The sequence below is a fragment of the Pleurodeles waltl genome, chromosome 3_1, assembly GCF_031143425.1.
Source record: "Pleurodeles waltl isolate 20211129_DDA chromosome 3_1, aPleWal1.hap1.20221129, whole genome shotgun sequence".
Taxonomy (NCBI): domain Eukaryota; kingdom Metazoa; phylum Chordata; class Amphibia; order Caudata; family Salamandridae; genus Pleurodeles; species Pleurodeles waltl.
In genome coordinates this window covers 1,687,035,298-1,687,057,055 of record NC_090440.1, presented here as the reverse complement: position 1 = coordinate 1,687,057,055, position 21,758 = coordinate 1,687,035,298, and the positions used below count along the sequence as shown (strand labels likewise).

Sequence of the window (21,758 nt, the reverse complement as noted above, 5' to 3'; positions counted from 1 at the left end):
ATTTTAGGATTGCCCCAGGACATTCAGCCTGCAATGGCAGTGCTGGGTGCATCTGGATGCTTGGCCCTAAAGGGTGGCACAATCTGTGCTGCTGCCCTCAGGGGCCCGCCGCTAGTGCCCCGTGCCCTGGGTACTTAAGTACCATTTACTAGGGACTTATAGAGGCAGTTAAGAGTGTATCCAATTGTGCCAATGCATCACAACAGTTTTGGAAAAATATCTGGACCAGTAAACCTGGTTAGCAGGGGCCCGAGCACTCACAACTTTGTGACCACATCAAATACCAGACAAAAAGTGGGGGATAGCCATTACTAAAGAGGCCTATTCTCACATAATAACGTTAGCTCAAGTCAACACGGACCTTGAGGAGTCAGTTGTTCCAGAAAACCCACATCAAGCCTGAAGTGGGACACAAATCAAGTAGTAGCAGCCTAAGTAGCAGCCAAACACACACCACCAAGGGACACACACCAAGACCGCTGCCGATGAAGCCACCATGCCCCTAGTAGACTGTTCCTAAACCAGGCCAGGATGATCCCTGCCAGACATTTCACAGGCCAAGTAGCTAGCGGGTTTCATCCAGCGATTTAAGGTGCACCTGCTGTGCCAAAGGTAACACAAATTGTCAGTGTGGCAAAAAAAAGCTGTTCACCAAAGATAAATAAACAGAGACCTGCACACATCCAGCAAATGGAACTCCCTTTCCTCTGGGAACATAGGATCAGGGAGCACCACATCAAATTCCATTTGAAACTGCCCAGCTAATTTAAAGACTAATACATGTGTTGTCCTAAGGTGAGGCCTGGGTCGAGTTTGTGGAGTTCTGCTGCGTGGAACTCCATGAAGTGCTGAAAAAACTCCATGAGCAGCAGAGTTTGGGTAAGTTGCGCTGTTCACGCTGATTTTCAGCACCAGGAGTTTCTCCCACGCTGTAAAATTAGCGCAAACGGTGGAGCGCCAGAGGGCACCAACCGCTTTCTGTCGTTCAAGTAGATTTTCTACTCAAGCGGCAACTTCCACAGTACGAGTGGCAGCTTTCTCATCACGAGCGGTCGCAGCCTAACACGACTGCTTGTGCTCAGAAATCTCACTCACCAACTTAGCGATTTCTCTCGCTTGCGCTCACCAACTTAACATTGGCGAGTGAGAGAAAAAACTCCGCTCCACGTCACTTCGCTGAGTTTTACAGACCTCCACGCAGAGTGGGGAAAACTCCACGAACACCACCAGCGGAGCGGAATTCTTCGCCCACCCCAAATAAAAATCAAGTGGTCATGAACGATACAGATATAAGGAACCCAATTCATCAAGCTGCCTCACGGAAAACAACCAGAAAAAAGGCTTTAAAGAAGTATGGTACCATAACATTGTAACCAAAATATAGTCTGACAAAAGAATTTGGAGTTAATAATCTATACTCAGTGGGATGATATCATGAAAATGATATTTTGGACAGCATGTTTACATCAGATGGTATTTTTCCTAAGGATATTCTAACAAAGAACATTCAGAGACAAACATTTTAAAGAGACCACGCCTACCCTCCCCATTAAAGGCCCAATAGAAGCAAACTGTCTAACAGAGAGTATTAAAGGCACATTGCAAGGAGATCTGCCCAGAGAACTGTTTGGGAAGCTGAAATACTAAGTAATTAATAGTCTATAACCCTCTCCATGGTTCCTCATAAGCCCTAATGGCAGCCCACTGAACCTTCAGCACAGCAGGAGACAACCTCTAGGAAAGACCACCTTGACAAAATTGCAATAGCAGCACCGGGTCAAAGTTCTGAGGTACAACACTACTCTCTGCACAGCATTTGTGAAAGAATGGCCAGTGATGGCCATAGGTCGTTCTAGTCAATGGATGCCTTGAAAGCCCGTACAGTAGAGGCAATGTTTATGAAAGCCCCAGTCTTAAGACTTATACATTCAACTGCAGTACAGAGAGTCAGATCCTCTGAAGAGTAAAACAGTGACAGGTAGAATCAACTTCAGAACTGATGCCATCTAGCAGTGAGCAGCAAATCATGCTCTCTGAAGTCAAATGTAACCCACCAGGATCTTCCCCTGTTACCTACAGAAAACCAGCCAAAAGCTTGGGAACAACTGCAAAAAGGGGAAAAGACGAGCAGAAGGCCCTTCAACAAGGTGCAGGTTAGCATGTCAATAATGCTGTAAAGGTATTGTCTAGCTCTGCAAACAAGCCCCCCACTGGTGTGCCAAGCCTGGCTTACTCCAGTAAGAGCACCTAATTCAAGGGACAGAAGTCCTGGGAATAAGGTAATACTCAACTCAAAGGGTCTGCCCGAGTGCTGTCCACTGTCAATTATAGCAGGTGTTCATTTGTCCAGAACCACATCTGGACTACCACATTTTCTGACTCCTTAAATCCGGTGACGCCCAGCGTAGCGATGCAGTCTTGGTGGTGGTGGTGTTATCTATCTTCAGAAGTACTGCCCTGTCATGAACGAATTCTAGAACAGCTTGCAGCTAGTAGTTTAACTGATAGACCTTTCCAGTTGGAGGAGTGAACCAGGTTCCTATCCGCCAAAAGCAATGAGTTGACAGAGATCCTAGTGGTACAGCCCAGACATAGCTTGAAGCAAGAACCTATGTCAAGAAAATTGGGTGAGGGGCAAGAAAAGGGAACTTTCATTGAATATGAGTGGGCATAAGACGGGCAGAACCCTCTGCTCACAAGATCCTCTAGCAGCATACCTCCATCTCTTGGCTGATTACAAAGCTAGGAGAGACATCACATGCACATTAATGTGGGTGGCACGATTCACAGGTAAGGACATCGTTCACACATCGATCTGGAACTGGACCCCTCTGAAGTACAGGCCCTGGGTTCATTCTAACCTTGACTTGGCTGGGCTGATCATGAACCTTGTGCAATCCAAAAACTGGCACATCACTTCCACATCCAACACGTCTTGGCCCTAGATTGAGAATTGATTAACCAGTGGTCGAAGTACCAGGGGTGGCTCCTTCGCAATGGCAAAGGAGCCTTGCCCCCTTGGCTAAGTCCAGGAGCTGAAAGATAAAACAATATTTCATTATCGTTTTAGCTTTAAACTGCTGGATCAGCCAGCAGCATGTGAAGGGAGGGGCAGTCTGGGCCATGGGAGGTGGGAGGAGGGAGGAGGAGAGAGTGCACCTAACTTGCGTATGTGTGTTTGCCGGCCGTCTCAGGCTGGCCAAACACACATGTGCACTTAGGTTTCTCCAGCCGGGCTGCAGAAACTGCATAGACCCCCAGGGCTGTGTTTGAGTTGTAGTCCAAGCCTCTCAGACCACCACTGATGCTGCTTTCAAGCTAGATTTAGCATGAAAGCAGTGCCAGGATTGCAGGGGAGCCTGTGCTGGTGTCCCAGTGAATGCTGGGACACCACATCGAGGGAAGAGGGGCAACGTGGCAGGAGGCGTCGGCAATGGCGACGGCAAAAGGTACGTTTTTTTTATTTTTATATTTTTTATTCCCCCCTTGTCCCTCCCCCTGCCTGCCCCTCCCCATGAGATTTGCAGCAGCCGCTGCTGTGAAGGACTGGTGAAGGTCAATCCTTTTGCCGTGAGGAAGACCCAGCACTATTGCAACTATTCTGGAAAGTACTTATAGGTCAGATTTTAGCACAAAAGTAAGATCTTGAGTTGGAAATGAAAGGACAGAACCGCAAGCCTCAGAAATTGCCCCCCTTCAGATTGATGCTAACCAAATCAATTTGAAGTCTTAGACACCAGACATATGTGTGAATATACCCCTATGCCTTTAGCCTAATGTCTGTAGTCACACTTGGAGAGTCACCTGTGTGTCCGTGGACTGGATCACTGGACTGGTCAGAGGTCCAGAATCTGTAGGAAAAGAGGAAAATTCAATCTGATACCTCTATCAAGCAATCCTGGAACCTGAGCATCTGAGACCAATCTAACAGCGCGTCCAAAGCACACCAGGATATAGCTTCCTATGGGGTCTAATACTGGAAAGGTGCAGTAGTCAAGAGCAAAAGTTTGGAAGCAGTGTCTGAAACAGCTTTTGAAAACTGACCCTAGTGCCTGCCCCTGAAGCAGCTAGCTTCTCCATGTGACTAGGTGGTAGAAGGATGATGGCACTGTATGTAGTGACCTTCCTGGAACAGAGGTCTTTGATTTCTGTGCATCCCCATCAGATCACTACTTGAACCCAGGGACCCACACTGAAACATTATTGGAATCCAAGGACTGAGTCATAACTGAAAGCCAGGGACACAGCCTAAGCATTTATGATGATTTAACCCACAAAACAATACACAAAAAATACAGAAACAAGCATTCATCAAAGAAATACACAAATTATGAACTAATTTATTTAATTCACAAACACATGTAAAAAAACATTTTAATTTTAATAGGAAGGTTGGCACTTTTCTAAATTCAATCCAGGACACTCATCATCTATACTATATCTTGTTTGATGCACTTGCCCTGCTCCCACAAATCAATCTGAGGATATCAACTTAATTTTTAACCTTCAATTTTACATAGTGCTTCATCATTTATCTAGACATTAATTATCTGCTAATATCATTTAATTTTCTAATCAATCGCAGACCACCGGAATAGGCTTTGTGGAACTCATGTGGTCCCTGGCAATGAAGGTTAAGAACCACTGTCCTAGAGGATCTGGAAGCCTCCAAGCACTGTGAGCCTTAAGTAAAAGGCAGAGCATAGTTCCCGGATCTTGAGGGATATGTGAGGGAGATCATCCAGCTGGGGACCAAACTATATGCGGCCCAGAAAAGGAAAATGAAGAATCACTGATTTTTGAAGACCCTCTGCTTTGCAATCATGTGTTCAAATCTGGTGTCGACCTTCAATGTAAGTGCACACAAAGTATCAAAGGGCACATTAGGAAGAAACTGTGATTGCAACTCTGTTCTACCAAAAAGTTCAGGGCAAGTCTCGCTTGCTGGCAAGGCTAGGGAGAGAGATAGCCCAGAAACAGAGTCAGGACCTCCTTGTCCACTAAATATCCTAAGGATCGGGTAGCACTGAGGCATCTGAGTCCTGCCTACACTCTAGACATGTCCAGGATGAAGAAGAGACAAAAGAACCCAAGAAGACTTGTTTCCTTGCCATCTCCTTTGCCAATAGCTCAGCACAGTGCTTCCCCTCCCAAAAAGGTACCAGAATAAAAAAGCTACAAGAGGATTTCATAGCAGAATAAATGTTTGCAGCAAAGCAACTCACTCGCTCTGCAATATGTAGGAGGTCAGCTTCTTCTCACACATAGCGTCCATGCCTTGCCGTGCCAGAAGCTCAGACTTGCACTATCAATTATCAGCTTGGCAGCGCCAAACCAAAATCCTTGAGTCACGCAAATGAAATAGAGGGGACATTATGTAGGGATGTCGCTCCACTGCGCCATTGAAAGTTGTCCCCCAAGCCAATAGCGGTAGGTGCAGGCTAATCATCCAAATGCAGCATCAAGCCCAACCAGGCACCGGAAGCGTCTCTGGAGCAGGACCAATATATATCCTGTCCTACCTAACTATGTCGCCAAGAGTGACATAACGTGAGAAGTGTGGAAGGCAGAAATCTCCACTCCGCTCAATGACATACATTGATTCACCTAACCCACAAGCCGCCAGAGAACAAAGCAGGGCGTATTTTGGGTAAGTGCGTCCTTTAAGGGGCTTTTTTTAGGCAAGCTAAATCAACTATAAAAGTGTCTGTCAAGGAGGGGGAGCCCCCTCATGAAGAATGTCTGGGACGAGGAAGACAATGCGGTTGTGACAGGAAAAATAGGGACAGGACTGGAAGGCCAGGCAAGCTTGAGAGAAGCATGACATTTAATCATGACAGTCTGTACTCTGGGAGTAACTGTTTATTTCAATTTATGACTAGCACAGAGCTCGCTGACAGATGGCAAATGGCCAGGAAGAAACAACCGATCCTGACTTTGTTTATAGAACGTCGTATCTGCGCCCCTCTCGTCCAATTCCTGCCCCGTTGAGCATTCAATATTAGACAGAAGGGGCACTCCAATCTGCAAGATGGCATTCCATTGGCTTTAATATACTTCCTCCTGCAGAAGACACCCCACTGCCTGGAAAAGGCATTCCAGTTCAGACATCCTCTGTATAAGACATGATCAGTGGCTGAAAGTGGCATTATACTTCAGCCAACGAATTTATGAGCACAGCACACTGGCTGAAAGAGACATGCCACTTCAGCCACCGTTTATAAGAAGACTGCACTCCCTGGAAGAGACATTCGGCTGGGGACATGCCCTGTAGGAAGACAACTCTGTGGCTATAAGAGACAATTTACCTCAGTAAAGATTTGCCTCTGGGCTGCAAAATGCATACTGCTACACTATTGTTAACACATTGCTTTTAGCATTGCTAGTAAATCCCAAACAAAGAGGAGAAAGTTGTTGTAAGGGAATAAATGTCTGCCAAGTGTACAAGATTTCTACATTGCCCCTGGCCATGTGCAGGGAGGAGCTCATAAAGAACCCATGGATATGATCAGGAGGTGCAATCCGATGTTACTAATGCATGTCAGCCTGAAGAGAGTATCTCTTTGATGAAGCCCATGCAAATGCATTTCTGATATCTTGAATCCTCCCCCTTCAGTGGTCCCTCAGCATCCCCAAAACACCCAATTCAAAAACAGATGGATTACTCTGCACTCAATGTTCATCTCACCTCTTCAAATCTATACGCAATCATAGCAAATGCCTTAAAGATGGCATCAGTGGGCCCGGTGATGGTGACGATACGCTCAGGGCAATTCCCCTCGGAGATGTTGATGCGTGCTCCACTCTGGAAGAGATTGAACAAATGTTAGCATCTATTTAAAAGAAATATTGACACACGTTGCAGACCTTTCCCCACCACCTCTGCTGGACCAGAATTATGGATTTCCCATATTTATAGCAGCATGTCATCTACAACCTTCCCAAGGAACTAAAAACAGAGGCACCCGAGCACTCTACCCTTAACCTTCCCTTCCTCATTATACATGCACGTGATCTTTTAGTGCCTCTTTCAGCCTCATGCATACACTATTTTGAAAAGGTGAAGTTTTGAATCTTGGAGCCAAAGACTTACTGAAAATCTTTCTATTTCCTGGGTTAAGACACAATTACATTTTGTCTCACCTCAAGCTCCTCGGAATGAGACAATGACAAGAATAACTTGAAAGTCTAAACTTGGTACTTCTTCCAAAGAGGCTGACATGAGCAGAAAGGGCCTTAGGGCTCTATTAAGTTATTTTCAATGGCCGCAAGTCTTAGCTTTATTTCTTGAACACACAGTATTAGATAGCCCTAAGGGTGCAGTACAACATTCAATGCAGCCGACAGTCAGCCAGCACATCAATGGTGGGCTGTCTTAAAAATACACAAGAGTTTAATCAAATCATCAATAATATTTTTGCTCCAAGATCATTTCTAAAAAGGACTACGTGGTACAGTTTGTAAGTATTGTACACCAGAGGTAACCTTTTGACTTCTGTGGCCCTCCACTTACTCATCACTAGAATCCAGACCCCCCCAGTGAATCATAATTGGAATCCAGGGACCCCGATTTAGTGATCATCGGAAGCCGAGGACCCTAGCTTAAGCACTTTAATGATTTGAATTTAACTTCAAAACAATACACAAAAATACAGAAACATGCATTCATCAAACAAATACAGAAATGCACAAATGATTAACTATTTTATGTAATTCATAAACATCTTCCATACTACAATTAATTTGATGCATTTGCACTGCTCCAACTAACCAATCTGAGGACACCAACTTGATTATTAGCCTGCAATTTCAAATTCCTTGACATGTACAGAACATTTAAAATTTCTCAATTTTATATTGTGCTCCTTTATTGACATACACTTTACTAATCTGTTAATATTATTTAATTTTCTAAGCAGTCATAAACCCCTGACTAGGTGCTGCAGTCCCATAGGGGTCCCTAGACCACAGTTTAAGAACCATTGTTGTACACCAATATCTGTCCTTTGCATGCCCAGAGCTACCCACCACATATATTTTGAATCATTGTAGATTTTATAAAACAGTTTCACCGTAATAACGGCCTGCTAGCAAATGCATGTCTGACGACTCCCCTCCATCAGCTGGTAGCTCATGGTAATGCTTACCTCCTCACGCATCTTCTTCACTGTTTCGCCTTTCTGTAATGGACCAAAGCACCTAAGGTTAGAGAACTTTCTCTGACTGTTATACAGTTTTAAACTTATACATCTGAATGTCTACGTCCAGTGCCCATAAACGCAACAAGCACTGGCAAATCTGATTGTTCTTGTTTTAATGCGCTACCACAAGTAGTATAAGAATACTAAAGCCAGATGAACTTACAAAATCAAAGTGCTATATATTAAAGGCACTTTTGCTTTCAATAAAGACCTGTTTTTTTGTCTATGTTAAATAAAAAATGGGTGTCAGGGTTTTTTTCCTTGTAGTCCATTTTTAGTTTCCATGACATGAAAAGGAAAGCCTCCAAAAATGCCTCCTTGTTACGTGGCCCTTACTTGACATAGAGACAATGGAAGGTCAGCATTAAAGGCTTTTGAGCCTTCAAGCTTGCTCCTGGAACTTCGCATTGCACAAACACATGGTAATCATGCCTGAGCCATTTATGCCCCAGCTCTGGTTTCCATTCTGTACATAGTGAGCTTTCAGCACACATGCAATGTTGCCATGTATGCTAACGTCAAAAATTTTAAAAAACATCAAAAACTTGCTGTGAAAAATGCAGGGCAGGGTTGTACACACCCCAGTGGAATTTTTTTCATTTCAAGAGTTTAGCTCAAGATATTAAAGTCCAGATGGCATGCAAACTACTGCACCAAAACCCAGAAAAAGAGACAGATGTTACTCAGCTTTGTTCACAACACTGACTATGACCATGTTGTCTGGCCCATCTCTGTCTTTGGGCAGAGAAAGACTCCTCACACCCCTGAAATCCTGCCTTGGTCAAGAATAGAATTATCTGGACAGTCTTAAAAACACATTTTAGCATCAATTTTCAGTCTAGGACACATTGCAGGGTTGCTTGCTGATAGACGTGCGGTGAGAAATTGGGTGAGGTTGCAGAATGCATATCCTGTGTCCCTTCCCATACAGCCAACCCTCACTGCCCAGGCCTCAATAATGGTTCCACTCACCTTGCCAATGATGCTTCCAACTTCCTGTTGAGAGAGAAAGACACACTGTGAGTCTGAAAAATGTACAAAGATCACATATTCTGTGAGAGAGCCAAAACAACGTGTCAGAGTCAAGTGATCCCTAATATAATTCTTCCATACTCCTGTGAGAGTGAAAAAACAGTCAATGGTTGGAAAAACAAGGTGATATAATAAAGCGCATGTGAAAGATACTGCCATGCCCGCTTTCTCTAAATCATAAAGAGCTCAGTGCTGCATTCCGGCAATGGATGTCACAGAGCATGCACAAAAATGGGTTTTAACAGCAAACACAAATAATACATGATGAGGGATCAGAAGCAAGACCATCTTAGGCAGGCATTGAACAACTGTTACCTCTGAAAAAACGCGTAGATATTTGGGACATTTGTAGATTATTCACGAGGTTTATCACGCTTTGTTAGGATTAGGAGCTATTCCGGAAGCGGTTTCCAGAGGAAATGGCACATGCGGATTTAGAGAAGGAAGATGGACACGGCGTCCTCTGCCTCTTACAACACTCTTTCATCGTGAGTTGTTTGCCTAAATTAAGGGTGTGTTGAATTTGAGACATTGTCAACATTATGAATGTCTTTATTTATTTTGCCATTTTTGCCAATTTCACTAATTTATTTAATTGAAAAATTGTGAAAATCCTGGAAAAACTGGATAAAAAACTGCAAAACTTTTTTTTTTTTTATTGTTGTGGGGAAAATCTCTCACCAATTTTTCGTAGCCATGAATGACACTCATAAAATGTTTTGAAAGTGCAAAGTTGAAAAAAGTTTGCAACTTTGTGAAGTTTCAGATGTTGTCACCTTGGTAAAAATTGGCAGAGGAGTTATCATTTTGCACACCTTATCCATAATAAACAAGACGATAAACAATCAGTGAAACACTTCCTAACCTGCAAATGCCACATATGCATCAAAATGCGTTCTGGCATCCACTCATCCATTCAATGTATTCGAAGGAGAGGATTTTTAATGTTGTACGCTACATGAAGCAGGTACATACTTTATTAATCTACTATTCGAAATTCGGTAAAATCAATGGTTCCCCGAGGAACATGCAGCTATGTCCTGGGGCTGACCAGGGATTTGTGGGAGGGATACATAATGCCCCAGGCCCCGATCTTTTGCAGGACCAGTACTCCTGCTGCAAGACATATTTATAGATTTATAAAGCAATGTTGCCATTATTATTAATGATGAGCCAACTGGCATTCACAGGCTATTCGATGGTGCCAGAGGATGTGTATTCTCTTTCGTTGGAGGGCATTTCCTTTTTTTATTCTTAGAGTCAGGTGCTCGTGCCACCTGGCACAATCAGAAGAAGGGGAAACGTTGTGTAATATTTACCCGTCCCAGAAAAAACATCTAAGGGTCCTGGGTCCATCACCCCACACTGCCAAAGACGACACGCACCTCAGGAGCCTTGACTGTCAAGGAGGCAAATTTGCAGAGAAGACAAACCTGGGATTCACAAAAAAGTCATGGATGTAGCCTCTGTGGGAGGCGCAAAGCACTTCAAGGAGATAAGGACTGGACCAATGGAGAAGGATGGGGGAGATAATGAATCCAGATAGGCTAATGCATTTGTTTCTTGGGACGGCATTATCAACCAAGGGTGTTTCAAATGCCTAGCATAAAATGAAGTATCTGTTGTCTTACCCTCTTGAGGGTACTCCCTGCCAAGTTGATGTCCTGTAGGAGTGAAAGTGTGAATTTAGGAAAGCATGTGCTTTGACCACATTTGTTTGTTGTTGTTTTATCCATCATCCATTCAATGGTATCCCACTCTTGGTGATTCGATGGATAAAATGTGTCCATTTGTTTTAGTCGATAACAAAATTGTTTAGGTCTTAGAGATTCTTGTTTGCATCATTCTTGCCTGCATACATCCACTGTTATCCTGGTCTTTGTGAGAAATTGGGTTGTTGGTTGACTAGATTGTGAGCCCTGCTCAGCAGCAACCACAATCCTTCTCAGTGTGAGGCACAAGCCAACCATAAATAAATCTCTGCTCAACTCTCTGGTAGCTTGGCACAGAGCAGTCAGGCTCAACTTAAAGGTAATGTGTAAAGTATTTGTGCAACACTTCAAACAGTAATAAAGTGAAAAACACCACACAAAATGATCCCACACCAAGTTAGAAAAAGACAGTAAATAAATCAAGAGCAAATGACAAGAATCCAATCAATAGAACTAAAGCTAGGCAATTATAAAGATTTGAGGGAAAACAGAGCCAAAAGCATAAAGTGCCAACTGTGGTTAACTTGTTGAACTGGACTCGGACAAAGTCACAAGTTCAGGCCGACCACAATGGAGTATGGGCTGGCAACAGGGACCCACTTGGGTCCACTGAACCCAGTACCTTAAATTCTAGTGTGCGGTCTGCATGACATTGCTTTGAGAGACTTTGAGCTGTCCAGCATTAGTTCCCATGAAGCAGCGCGACGAGGCTTTGCCGGACTATGCTTTGCTTCATTTCCGGGGAGCTGGGAAGCATAGCTTGGCACAGCTTTGTGTCGATTTGCATGTGTTCTAATAAATCTGGCAGTTGTGCCAGTTCTTATGAGGCTGGTGGCTGTGTGGCGAGGCTTGGGGGGCTTCACATCACTTCCCGTCACCGCAGTTCTGAGGGGGACCACAACTGGGCTTGCCAGAGTATCTTCAGGCCCACTTCCAAGGGTCCAGGACTGGGGTAGCATCATGTGGGAGAGCAGGATGCCAGAGTTCAGGTGCTGGGTTCTAGTTTGTTGGAAATATGTTATCTCCGTGAAACATATGGTCAGGAGGCCAGCCAACTAGCCCTTGGAGTCACTCTGGGGTCCTGGGTTCAGAGATGCAGGTCCAGTCCTTCACAACCAGGCAAGAGTGCAGCAGATCAGCACAGCAGGGCTGCATTCCTACAGAGTAGCAACCCAGCAGAGTGGCAATCCATTCAGCAGCACAGCAGTCCTTCGTTGTGGCAGAGAATCCACAGGCCCAGAAGTGCACTGAAGAGTCAGTGGTTGAGGTCCAATATTTATATCCGATGCCCTCCCTCTGGAAGGCAGGAGAAGCTTCTATAAATTCCCTTTGATGCCACCAGGCATCCTGGCTTCCCTGACTTGGCTCTAGACTAACTACTGGGGGTATGCAGCCCTTTATGTGGAGGCATAGCTCAGCCTATTCAAGTGTACGTAGGGTTGCGCCCAGCTCCAGCCTCCTATCCTGTCACTGATGGCCCATCTAGTCACACCTAAGCTCTCTATTGTGTGTCTAAGAGGAATACAAAAAGCCCAGCTGTCATCTACAACTAGTTATGTGACCCACAGACAGGCATTAAATGGTTAAGGCACGGAAACGCCAACTTTATAAAAGTGACATTTCCAAAATTGTAATTTAAAATTCAACTCCACGATAAGTTGTGTTTTTATTACAAAGCTAGAGACACCAAACAAACTGCTTACCTGCTCCTATTTGGAATTTGCACCTTATTAAATGTAATAAGGTAACTCCAATGTTATCTTATGAAAGAGGTCAGCCTTGCAAATGTGAAAAAATATTTCACGAGTTTTTTACTACCAGGACATATAAAACTTGAAAGTATATATCTCACGTTTTAACTGTATTGCAAGCTGTCTTCTGGGCTATCCAGGGACTTCTCTAGGGATATCTTGCATGTATGAAAAGAGAAGGTTTATTTTGCCAGGTCAAAATGGCAGTTTAAAACTGCACACACAGGCTGCAAAGGCAGGCCTAAGACATGTTTCAAAGGGCTTTTTAAGTGGGTGGGACAAAAAGTGTTGCAGGCCCACTAGACGCCTCTACTTTACAGGCCCTGGGCACAGGTAGTGCTACTTTACTAGGGACTTACAAGTAAATTAAATATACCAATTGGACAAAAGCCAATTGTACCATGTTTTAAGGAGAAAGCACAAGCACTGTAGCACTGGCTAGCAGTGGTAAAGTGCACAGAGCTTTAAAAGCTAACAAAAATGGGTTCAGGAAACAGAAGAGTGAAAGTAAAAATGTTTGGGGATGGCCTTGAAGAAAGTACTAAGTCCAGCAGTCTTCCTCTTTTCCTTTTTCCTTCTCTTCTCATTATGTGGACAAAATAGTTGAGCCTATTTTATTTTACCATAAGTGACTCTTGTGAAAGTTCCAGCTTGATCTGGTCAAGTATTGATTGATTCAATCTTCTAGCATTCGATGGGATATGCAAAGGCCTTCTCCAGCTCCAGAATTAGAAGGAGTCAATTCTTTGATGCTCATTTTTATTAGTCACCCATCAAAGGATAACTATGAGTAGCACTGAGACTTGTAACACATTTAAGCCAAAGTCTAAGGGATGTTTTGATGATGATGAACCCAGAAACAAAAGAAACATCTGAAGCATGCTGAAAATACATACAGTTGGAACATGGACCCATGGAACATGGAACCAGGGAAAGCTTGAAATTGTGAAAACAGAAATGTCTTGCATGAAGATCAATATACCAGGAATAAGAGAGCTGAAGTGGGCAGGAAAGGGTCACCTTCCATCAGGTGACCACACAGTCCATTATGCTGGAAACAATGCATGTTGGGAAAATGGTGTTCAGATATTCATAGAAAATGAAACTGCAGTTGTGGTCATGGGGCACAATCTAAAGAATGATAGCGTGATTTATCTGTTTGAACTCTAGGCCACTTAATAAACATATGGATCATTCGAGTGTATGCGCCTACAACAGATGCTGATGCAGATGGTCAAGAAAATTCTACTCAGACCTACAGCTGACTGACGCCACGCCAAAGAAGGGCACCATGATCATCATTTCAACACCAAAGTTTCTGCTGTCCAGCCCAAGGCTTACAACTTTTTCAGCGACATACTTCAGCCCAGATTGGTTTACTAGCACCCTGGTCTAAATAGTAGGCAGGGCAGTTCCTTCTGCCTTTACTCACATTTGTTTTGTTTTTTTCCTTCAGCAAGCATGTATCCTACGACTAAGGGCAACAGACCTTGGCTAGTTGGATCAGACCCTTACTACACTGGGTTTGGGTATGCCCCTAAGGGGCATATTTACAAGCCCTGTCTGCCTCTGGTGCATACCTTTATGTGACGCACCAGCAGCGCATAGTGCACTCCCATATTTATAAGGCCACGCAAAGCCTGCTTTGCATGACTTTTCATGTCCTTGTAGATATGGTGAAAGGCAACTCAGCGCAAGTCGCTGCGTTGCCTTACACTGTCTCAGGAAGGCATTCCATGGGCGTTGCAGTGGGTTTTCCCACGCAACACCCATGCGTTTTGACGCATTCCCAGATTTACAACAATCTGTAAACCTGGGAAGTCATCCGAACTGTACGCTTCCCCAAGGCAGGCGCAACAAGGAGAAATATCTTTACTTCTCCTCGTTTCCTCTTTTTATTTGTGCTTCATTCTGCAGCACACATAGAAAGAGGAAAATGCCTCCAAGGATTGTTTTTGTGCAGGAAGGCGTCCCTTCCTGCACAAAAACAATCCTGCCAAAAACTCAGACTCCTTTGCACCATAGTGCAAGGTTGCCTGCGTTGGTGCCAGGCAGCAATTTGCACACCAGCACAGGGGGCAAGTACAGAAATACACTGTATCTTGTAAATACAATGCATTTATGCCCATTCTAAGTGGTGCAGGGCAGCCCAGCAAGGACACTTGCTGCACTGCCTTGTGCCACGGGGCTTGTAAATATGCCCCTAAGTTTCAGAGTATCAGAGATGCCTCTTGTGTAGATCTCTAGCTCTACTCAGATGTCTCATAGTATCACTCTTCATGTCTGTGAAATATCTTTTGGAATATGGTGAGCTTTTTCTCTTAGGTTACATGAAATTTCCACTCTGGGGATATATCTTATAATATATGAGATATTGTACACTAGGTGTGGGGAAATCTCTTAGGGTGCGGCACTCTGGTGTTAGAGAATGGTATGCTATTATGCTTATGATCTGGGCGATAACTTTTACGGCTAGAACATCCAGGTCTGGCTGCTAATCCCTTGGTTATGGTACTTTAGCTCTGGTTTGATGCTGTTTAGGGTGGTCTGGTGGATGTGTCTATGCTTCTCTAGGTGTATTAGGTGTAAAATAGGTGTATTTTAAAGTATGGTGGTCCAACTCCATGGCTGTTTTCCTAGGAAATACTACTGTAACTCTGAAAGCAGTTTTTTAGGATATGGCTCTGGAGGGATATCTCTATGGTGCTCCATATCTAAGTGGATGCCTATTAGGCTGCAGTATTCCACCTCTAGAGTGGTGTACTTTAGACAGTGCTGCTCCTACTACAAAGGGGGATCTCATGGAAGCTCAGCTTTGCATTGCTATTTGCACATTGTTGCTAATTTTCCTTCTCAGAGTAGTAAATGATATCTGAGTTATTAAACCCCAATAAATGGCTCCACTTTACTCACCTTGCCATGCATGAGTAAGCGGATTGTGAGGGTAACATTCAGGCCACCTTCTGACACTTTTGGTTCCATTCTAAAGAAATTAAGATGGGAGGAATGAGTGGGACCAGGCAGGGGAGATGCACCACCTGTGGAGAGAGGAAGTTTCTTTGTCACTATCACATCTCCCAAAAAGCAAGGCACAAGTTTTACACAGCAACTCTAACAACAACTATAAAAAGAACACAAAGAAAAAGACTGAAAATACAGACATCAGGTTTTAACCTTACTTAGGAAAATAAAAACTCAAGATCATACTGATTAAGCAATATACTTTAAAAAAATTGAAAAGCATCCTCAATACTCTGATATGAACTGCAGCACACACTCAAAAAGGACATCAGAAAATTTCACGAAAAAAGCTGCCCACCTCTACCTACCGCACCCATTTATGAAATGAAAAGCCCATTGATAATTCCAGTATGAGCCACTAAATATGTTCAGGAGAAAGCATCATAGAATGGCAACTATAACTCAAACCCAATGAACTCTTTTCATACAGAAAAAGCAATTTAAAAAATCAAATAAATAATAAAAACATCTGCCATATCACTCTCTAGTAATTCCATCATAAGTGAAAGCTGCATTGAAAATAAAGCCATTATAAGCAAAGTTAGAATATGCACAATTGCAACAAGTGATATTGCACAAAGTGCAGAAGACATCTGATGTTATTAGGTTAGACTGAAAAACATCAGGTAGGTTGCAGTGGAATGGCGTAGACTTGATTGTGCTTGTTGGTGATGCCTAAGTAGAGCTGTATGTCGGTCTACAAATGGACTATGTGGTCATGGTTGTGACACTGAAGAGTGGATGGGGGTACTACTTGAAGACAACAGTAGACAAGGATGTTCCTTAGATGACTCCATGATGGAATCTAATAATAAAGGACGTTCTTTATTTTCTGTGTATGCTAGACACTCTGGCTTCCTCAGAAAGACTGCAGAGCAAGGTCTTTTGATCCTGTGTTCAAATCTGTTCTTATGTGACACTATTTGAGGAGAAACAAACCCTCTTTATCAGCTCAGCTACGTCAAGAGCATCATTCCAGATTCTAAGAAAGGCATTTCTGTTTAACGTTTGAGGAGAAGATGCATTGTTATGAGCTGAGCAGAATCTCACATTGTGTGCTCAGGTAGTTGGACAGTTAAGAGCGACTGTGGTCACCTCTAGATCTCTTGATACAGTTTGAAAGATTGGAATGAATATTTAGTTGTGAGGTTGAATTCAAAGGTGCCTCTTTAGACAATGTGTGCAATATTTGCTTCCCTGAGGGAATCTGGGACCATTCAATTCATAAATGGCTGGTTAATTAGATGCCCAATCTGTTGGTCTGAAATGTTAGTGCAATCCTTAAGGAGTCTGGAGAAGACAATGCCATTAGCAGTCCTAAACGGTTGTGAGCAGGGCTTTAGTTTAGACACTGGACATGGTGTGTTGGGCTATCGTTTGGTCAGCTGGGTCTGCTTGACAGGACTGCATTGTGGGGAGCTTTGAGATTGTCTTGCATACTGCCACACATTCTGGTGAGTTTACCTAGAAAGCAAGTCATAGTCTTGTTAAAGTTTAAGAACTCCTTGGGCTTGTTGGCTATAAAGTCTTGACAGTAGCGGCTACACAGTCTGATAAACTATTTACAGCAGTTCACAGACATCCCCATCAGCATCCAAATCAGCACCTTTTCGCAAAAAACTGAGGAGTCTGCGTGGGACAGTATAAGTCAACCTATTTTGTCAAACAAATCAAAAAGAGATATCTTGAAACTGGTTACAACTATTTATCAATGGCTTTTAACTTTTTTTATTAGACATGATCACTTTTCTGATTTCATATTTTCAGACAATATGTGCCTTACTACTTTTATTAAACCATTTTTTCAGTCTTAGATGTTATGAACTATTCTTTACATGACGGCATGACTGTCAGGAAAAGAGAAATGTCAAGGATGCTTCTAAAATACCTCGAGGGCTGGTGTCATGTTATGTTATGTTGCATTAGTGATTTGTATAGTGCACTATGTGATTTTAAGGTTTCTTCTAAGCACTGAAGGATTTGAGGGTACAGGAGAGATGGAAAACATGGAGCAGGGGAAAGTGAAAGAGGACGAAAAATAAATGTTAGAGGGACAGATAGGAAAGGAAACTTGTGGATAGAGTGGTTTTCTCCTTAACAGTGGTACCTCAATATAAGGAATGATAGTACATTCAGGTAAGCAGAACGTAGGTGTTTTACTAGCAGGTAGGAAATGAGGTACAAAGAGAGGTATAGTGGATAGCAGAGGGGAAAGGTAGAATTCAGCTGGTTAGAGTGATGGTGAGATGGAACCACACATGCAAGAGTTAGAAATCATGGTAGACTATCCAAAAGAGTTTTGCGACAGTTCTCATTTTAGGGAGATGTTTGAGTTGAGCTTTCCCAATAATCACATTAAGGGGATTCACTACATGATTAACTGGGGAGGCTTTCAATATTCACAATTGCGACAAGTCTTTGAGTACTCATTTTATGAAGATTAGTAGGAGCTATTGACAAAACCACATTATGGATGTTCTTGGATTTTATGCCAGTACTTACATCATTGTGTCATGGTTTCTCTTTGTTACTTCTTATGGGTATTCCGAGGTAGTAGTCTGTGAGAAGTTACATAATGTGGATTGCAGATTGGATTCTCTGAATCACTCTAGGAGATTCTTGGGGAATCTCTCAGCTCTTTCATGAGATGGGTTATGAAGAAATCTCCCAGTATATACTTTATGGTTTAACCCCTATAGTGTGCCCACACTACCTCCCTGGTGCGGATCACGACCAGTGGCTGACACAAGGTAGGGGGTTAAAAAATCCTCAGGTGTTTTTTCTAAAAATACCCCGTGAGACAGGGAAGATCTTCCATGTCGCCCCACCCCCTGCCCGCCCCTTTGTGAGGTCAGCACGCTGCACAAGAGCCGCTTCCTTCTCCAATGGGAAAACAACCCCAAACAGCCTCTCTCCCCTTTCAAACGAGGCCATCCTGAACCAGTTTCCTGGTCTGCGATCGAGGGCCAGGAAACCCCACTCGGCACCAGAGATTTCATTTGGGGGGGTCGCCCCTCGGCAAGCGGGCCAGCTCACCCCCCCCCCCCGGGCATATTAAAAGAAAAGAAAAAAAGGTAGCTGTCCCCGGAGGAGCTAAATTTAAATATATATATATATATATATATAGAGAGAGAGAGAGAGAGAGAGAGAGAGAGAGAGAGATAGAGATCACTTTTGTCAATGTGTGTGTGGTTTCCCTGGGGGCTGCAATCGGCCCCAGGAAAAATGGACCCACATATAAAAGTGATATATATATATATATATACGTATATATATATACACATTTGCCACCAGGTGTCTTGCAGTTGCAACTTGCGTCTTCAAAGCAATGCACATACTTCAACTGACGCGTTTCAACTGTAGATTTTAGGCAGCAAGTAAGTCTTATGATTATGTTTCTGCTACAAAAGGATCAGACCTTTGTCTAGTGGCAGTTTTATGTCATAAAGTAGCGCAGAAGGTCTGTATGCCTCCTGCAAAGATCAAATCTGTATTTTATGTAAATAGCTGAGTACATTAGTAAAGTCAGCCATTACCTGCCCTATAATACAAATGAAATGTATGTGCGGGGGGCTATGGAGAGATGAAGGGCACTTTTGCTGGGTGGTAGTGAGGGAATCCAAGGTGGAGGTCATGGGAGTGGGAGCACCAATAATGATTGTTGGACTGGGTGCTAGAGGTGCTAAAGTCTGTGATAACTGGTATGTGACAAGGTGTTTTTTGAGTGTCTTGAAAGAATGTGCTGATTGATGGAAAAAGTAAAGGTGAGGTGACCTCTACTGTTGCACATATCACACACACACCAGCAATTTTATGACTGTCTTCGTAGGCTAGTGTTTTAGAGCAACAGTTTAGCCAGTAGCAGATATGGCATCTCGTTGGATGACTTATGCTCAAGCGCTCACTCGAGTTATAGAGGACAGCTCTGATGTAGGATCAGAGACTGAGACAGCAGATACTGAGACAGCATCTGAGAGATAGGACAATGGAACAGACTCTGGGAGTGATTTTTCAGTGGGAGGAGTCTCATTCTGTTGGGAGCACCCCAATTTAGTTCAGCCTCAAATTCCACCGCCCAAATCGTATTGTGGAGACATCAAAATTATCTATCACAAAACAAACTGGTTTTGTAAGGCAGGCACCTGTGTCTTTGGTCCCGGGATCGGCGGCCATATAGGGAAGCATACCAAACCCAGACATTTATGGAAACTAGACATCCGGGGGAGTCCACAGAGGTGTGACTTGTGTGGATTCCCCAAAGTTTTCTTACCCATAATAACCTGAAAGCCGAAATGTTGAAAAAAAACTCTATTCTTTCTTGTATTTCTGTCACACATACTACAGGAATATGCTGGGATCCACAAAATTCCTACCACCCAGTGTTTCCCCACCAGTCCTGATAAAAACACTACCCCACTTGAGTGCCTACACCTAGGGCCTGCAGCAGGAATGGATCACCCCAGGGTCAACAGTTGCCGTCATGTGAGGACCCACATTGACCGTTGTGTGATCTATTCCTGTCGCGGGCACTAGGCCTACCCACACAAGTGAGGTACCATGTTTATTGGGAGACTTGGGGGAATGATGGGTGGAAGGAAATTTGTGGCTCCTCTCAGATTTCAGAACTTTCTATCACTGAAATGTGAGGAAAAGTGTTTTTGCCAAATATTGAGGTTTGCAAAGGATTCTGGGTAACATAACCTGGTGAGAGCCCCACAAGTCACACCATCTTGGATTGCCCTAGGTGGCTAGTTTTCACAAAAGCACAGGTTTGGTAGGTTTCCTTAGGTGCCGGTCGAGCTAGAGGCCCAAATCCACAGCTAGGCACCATTCCAAAAAACATGTCAGTTTTCAATTTAAAAATGTTATGTGTCCATGTTGCGTTTCCTGTCGCGGGCATTAGGCCTACCCACTCAAGTGAGGTACCATTTTTATCGGGAGACTTGGGGAAACACAGAATAGCAGAGCAAGTGTTATTGTCCCTTGTCTTTCTCTACATTTTTGTCCTTCCAAATGTAAGGCAGTGTGTAAAAAAGACGGCTATTTTAGAAATGCCCTGTAATTCACATGCGAGTATGGGCACCCCGGATTTCAGAGATGTGCAAATAACCACTGCTTCTCAATACTTTATCTGGTGCTAATTTTGGAAATACAAAGGTTTTCTTGATACCTAGTTTTTAGTCTTTATATTGCAGCAAATGAATTGCTGTTTACCCGGTATAGGATGAAAACCCATTGCAAGGTGCAGCTCATTTATTGGCTATGGTACCTAGGGATCTTGATGAACCTACAAGTCCTCCAACATCATTTATTGGCTCTGGTACCTAGGGATCTTGATGAACCTACAAGTCCTGCAACCAGAAGAGTCCAGCAGACGTAACGGTGTATTGCTTTCCAAAATTTGACATCGCAGGAAAAAGTTACAGAGTAAATCATGGAGAAAAATTGCTGGTTTTTTTCAGCTCAATTTCAATATTTATTTATTTCAGCTGTTATTTTCTGTAGGAAAACCTTGTAGGATCTACACAAATGACCCCTTGCTGAATTCAGAATTTTGTCTACTTTTCAGAAATGTTTAGCTTTCCGGGATCCAGCATTGGTTTCACACTCATTCTGTCACTAACGCTAAGGGTATAAGGACCTTAATAGTTACATTTCACCAAGGACAAATGTCATGGGCTTTTTTCACAAATTATGTTTTCAAGTGTTAGTTCATTTGGTTCATGTGAACTGCACGTGTACTACAACTCCCAAAATGCATAGGGTTGTTAAAATTAACCCCAAAACAGGAGCCATACGTCGTCGGTGACATGCAGGCATCTGTTTTCTTTACTCCCGAAGATTCCGGGGCAGTCTGTATATATGGAATTTGAGAGGATTCGCTGAATTTTATCGTTGTTCATATTGTGGCTTGAATGTAGATTCTCTCTACACTCACATTTGAAGGTTACAGGGAAGACACAATGTCTACACTTCATGTAAATATGTGGATTCTTGGGGGGGTTAAAAGTACTCACATTATTGGTAACCCTAGAAGGTTT

The 21,758-nt window shown here is 43.3% G+C and overlaps 1 protein-coding gene across 6 annotated transcripts in view; it reads right to left on the bottom strand.

Moving 5' to 3' along the window:
- Positions 1-21,758, bottom strand: part of PCBP3 (poly(rC) binding protein 3) — a 184,078-nt gene that overhangs the window by 87,497 nt on the left and 74,823 nt on the right. For all 6 annotated transcript variants that reach the window (XM_069225481.1, XM_069225475.1, XM_069225476.1 and 3 more), the window contains exons 2-5: positions 15,610-15,734; positions 9,174-9,197; positions 8,148-8,180; positions 6,689-6,805 (exon numbers count right to left, since the gene is read on the bottom strand). In XM_069225481.1, coding sequence (XP_069081582.1) covers positions 6,689-6,805; positions 8,148-8,180; positions 9,174-9,197; positions 15,610-15,678 — 243 coding nt within the window. In that variant the 5' untranslated portion in view covers positions 15,679-15,734. The remainder of the gene's footprint in view (positions 1-6,688; positions 6,806-8,147; positions 8,181-9,173; positions 9,198-15,609; positions 15,735-21,758) is intronic.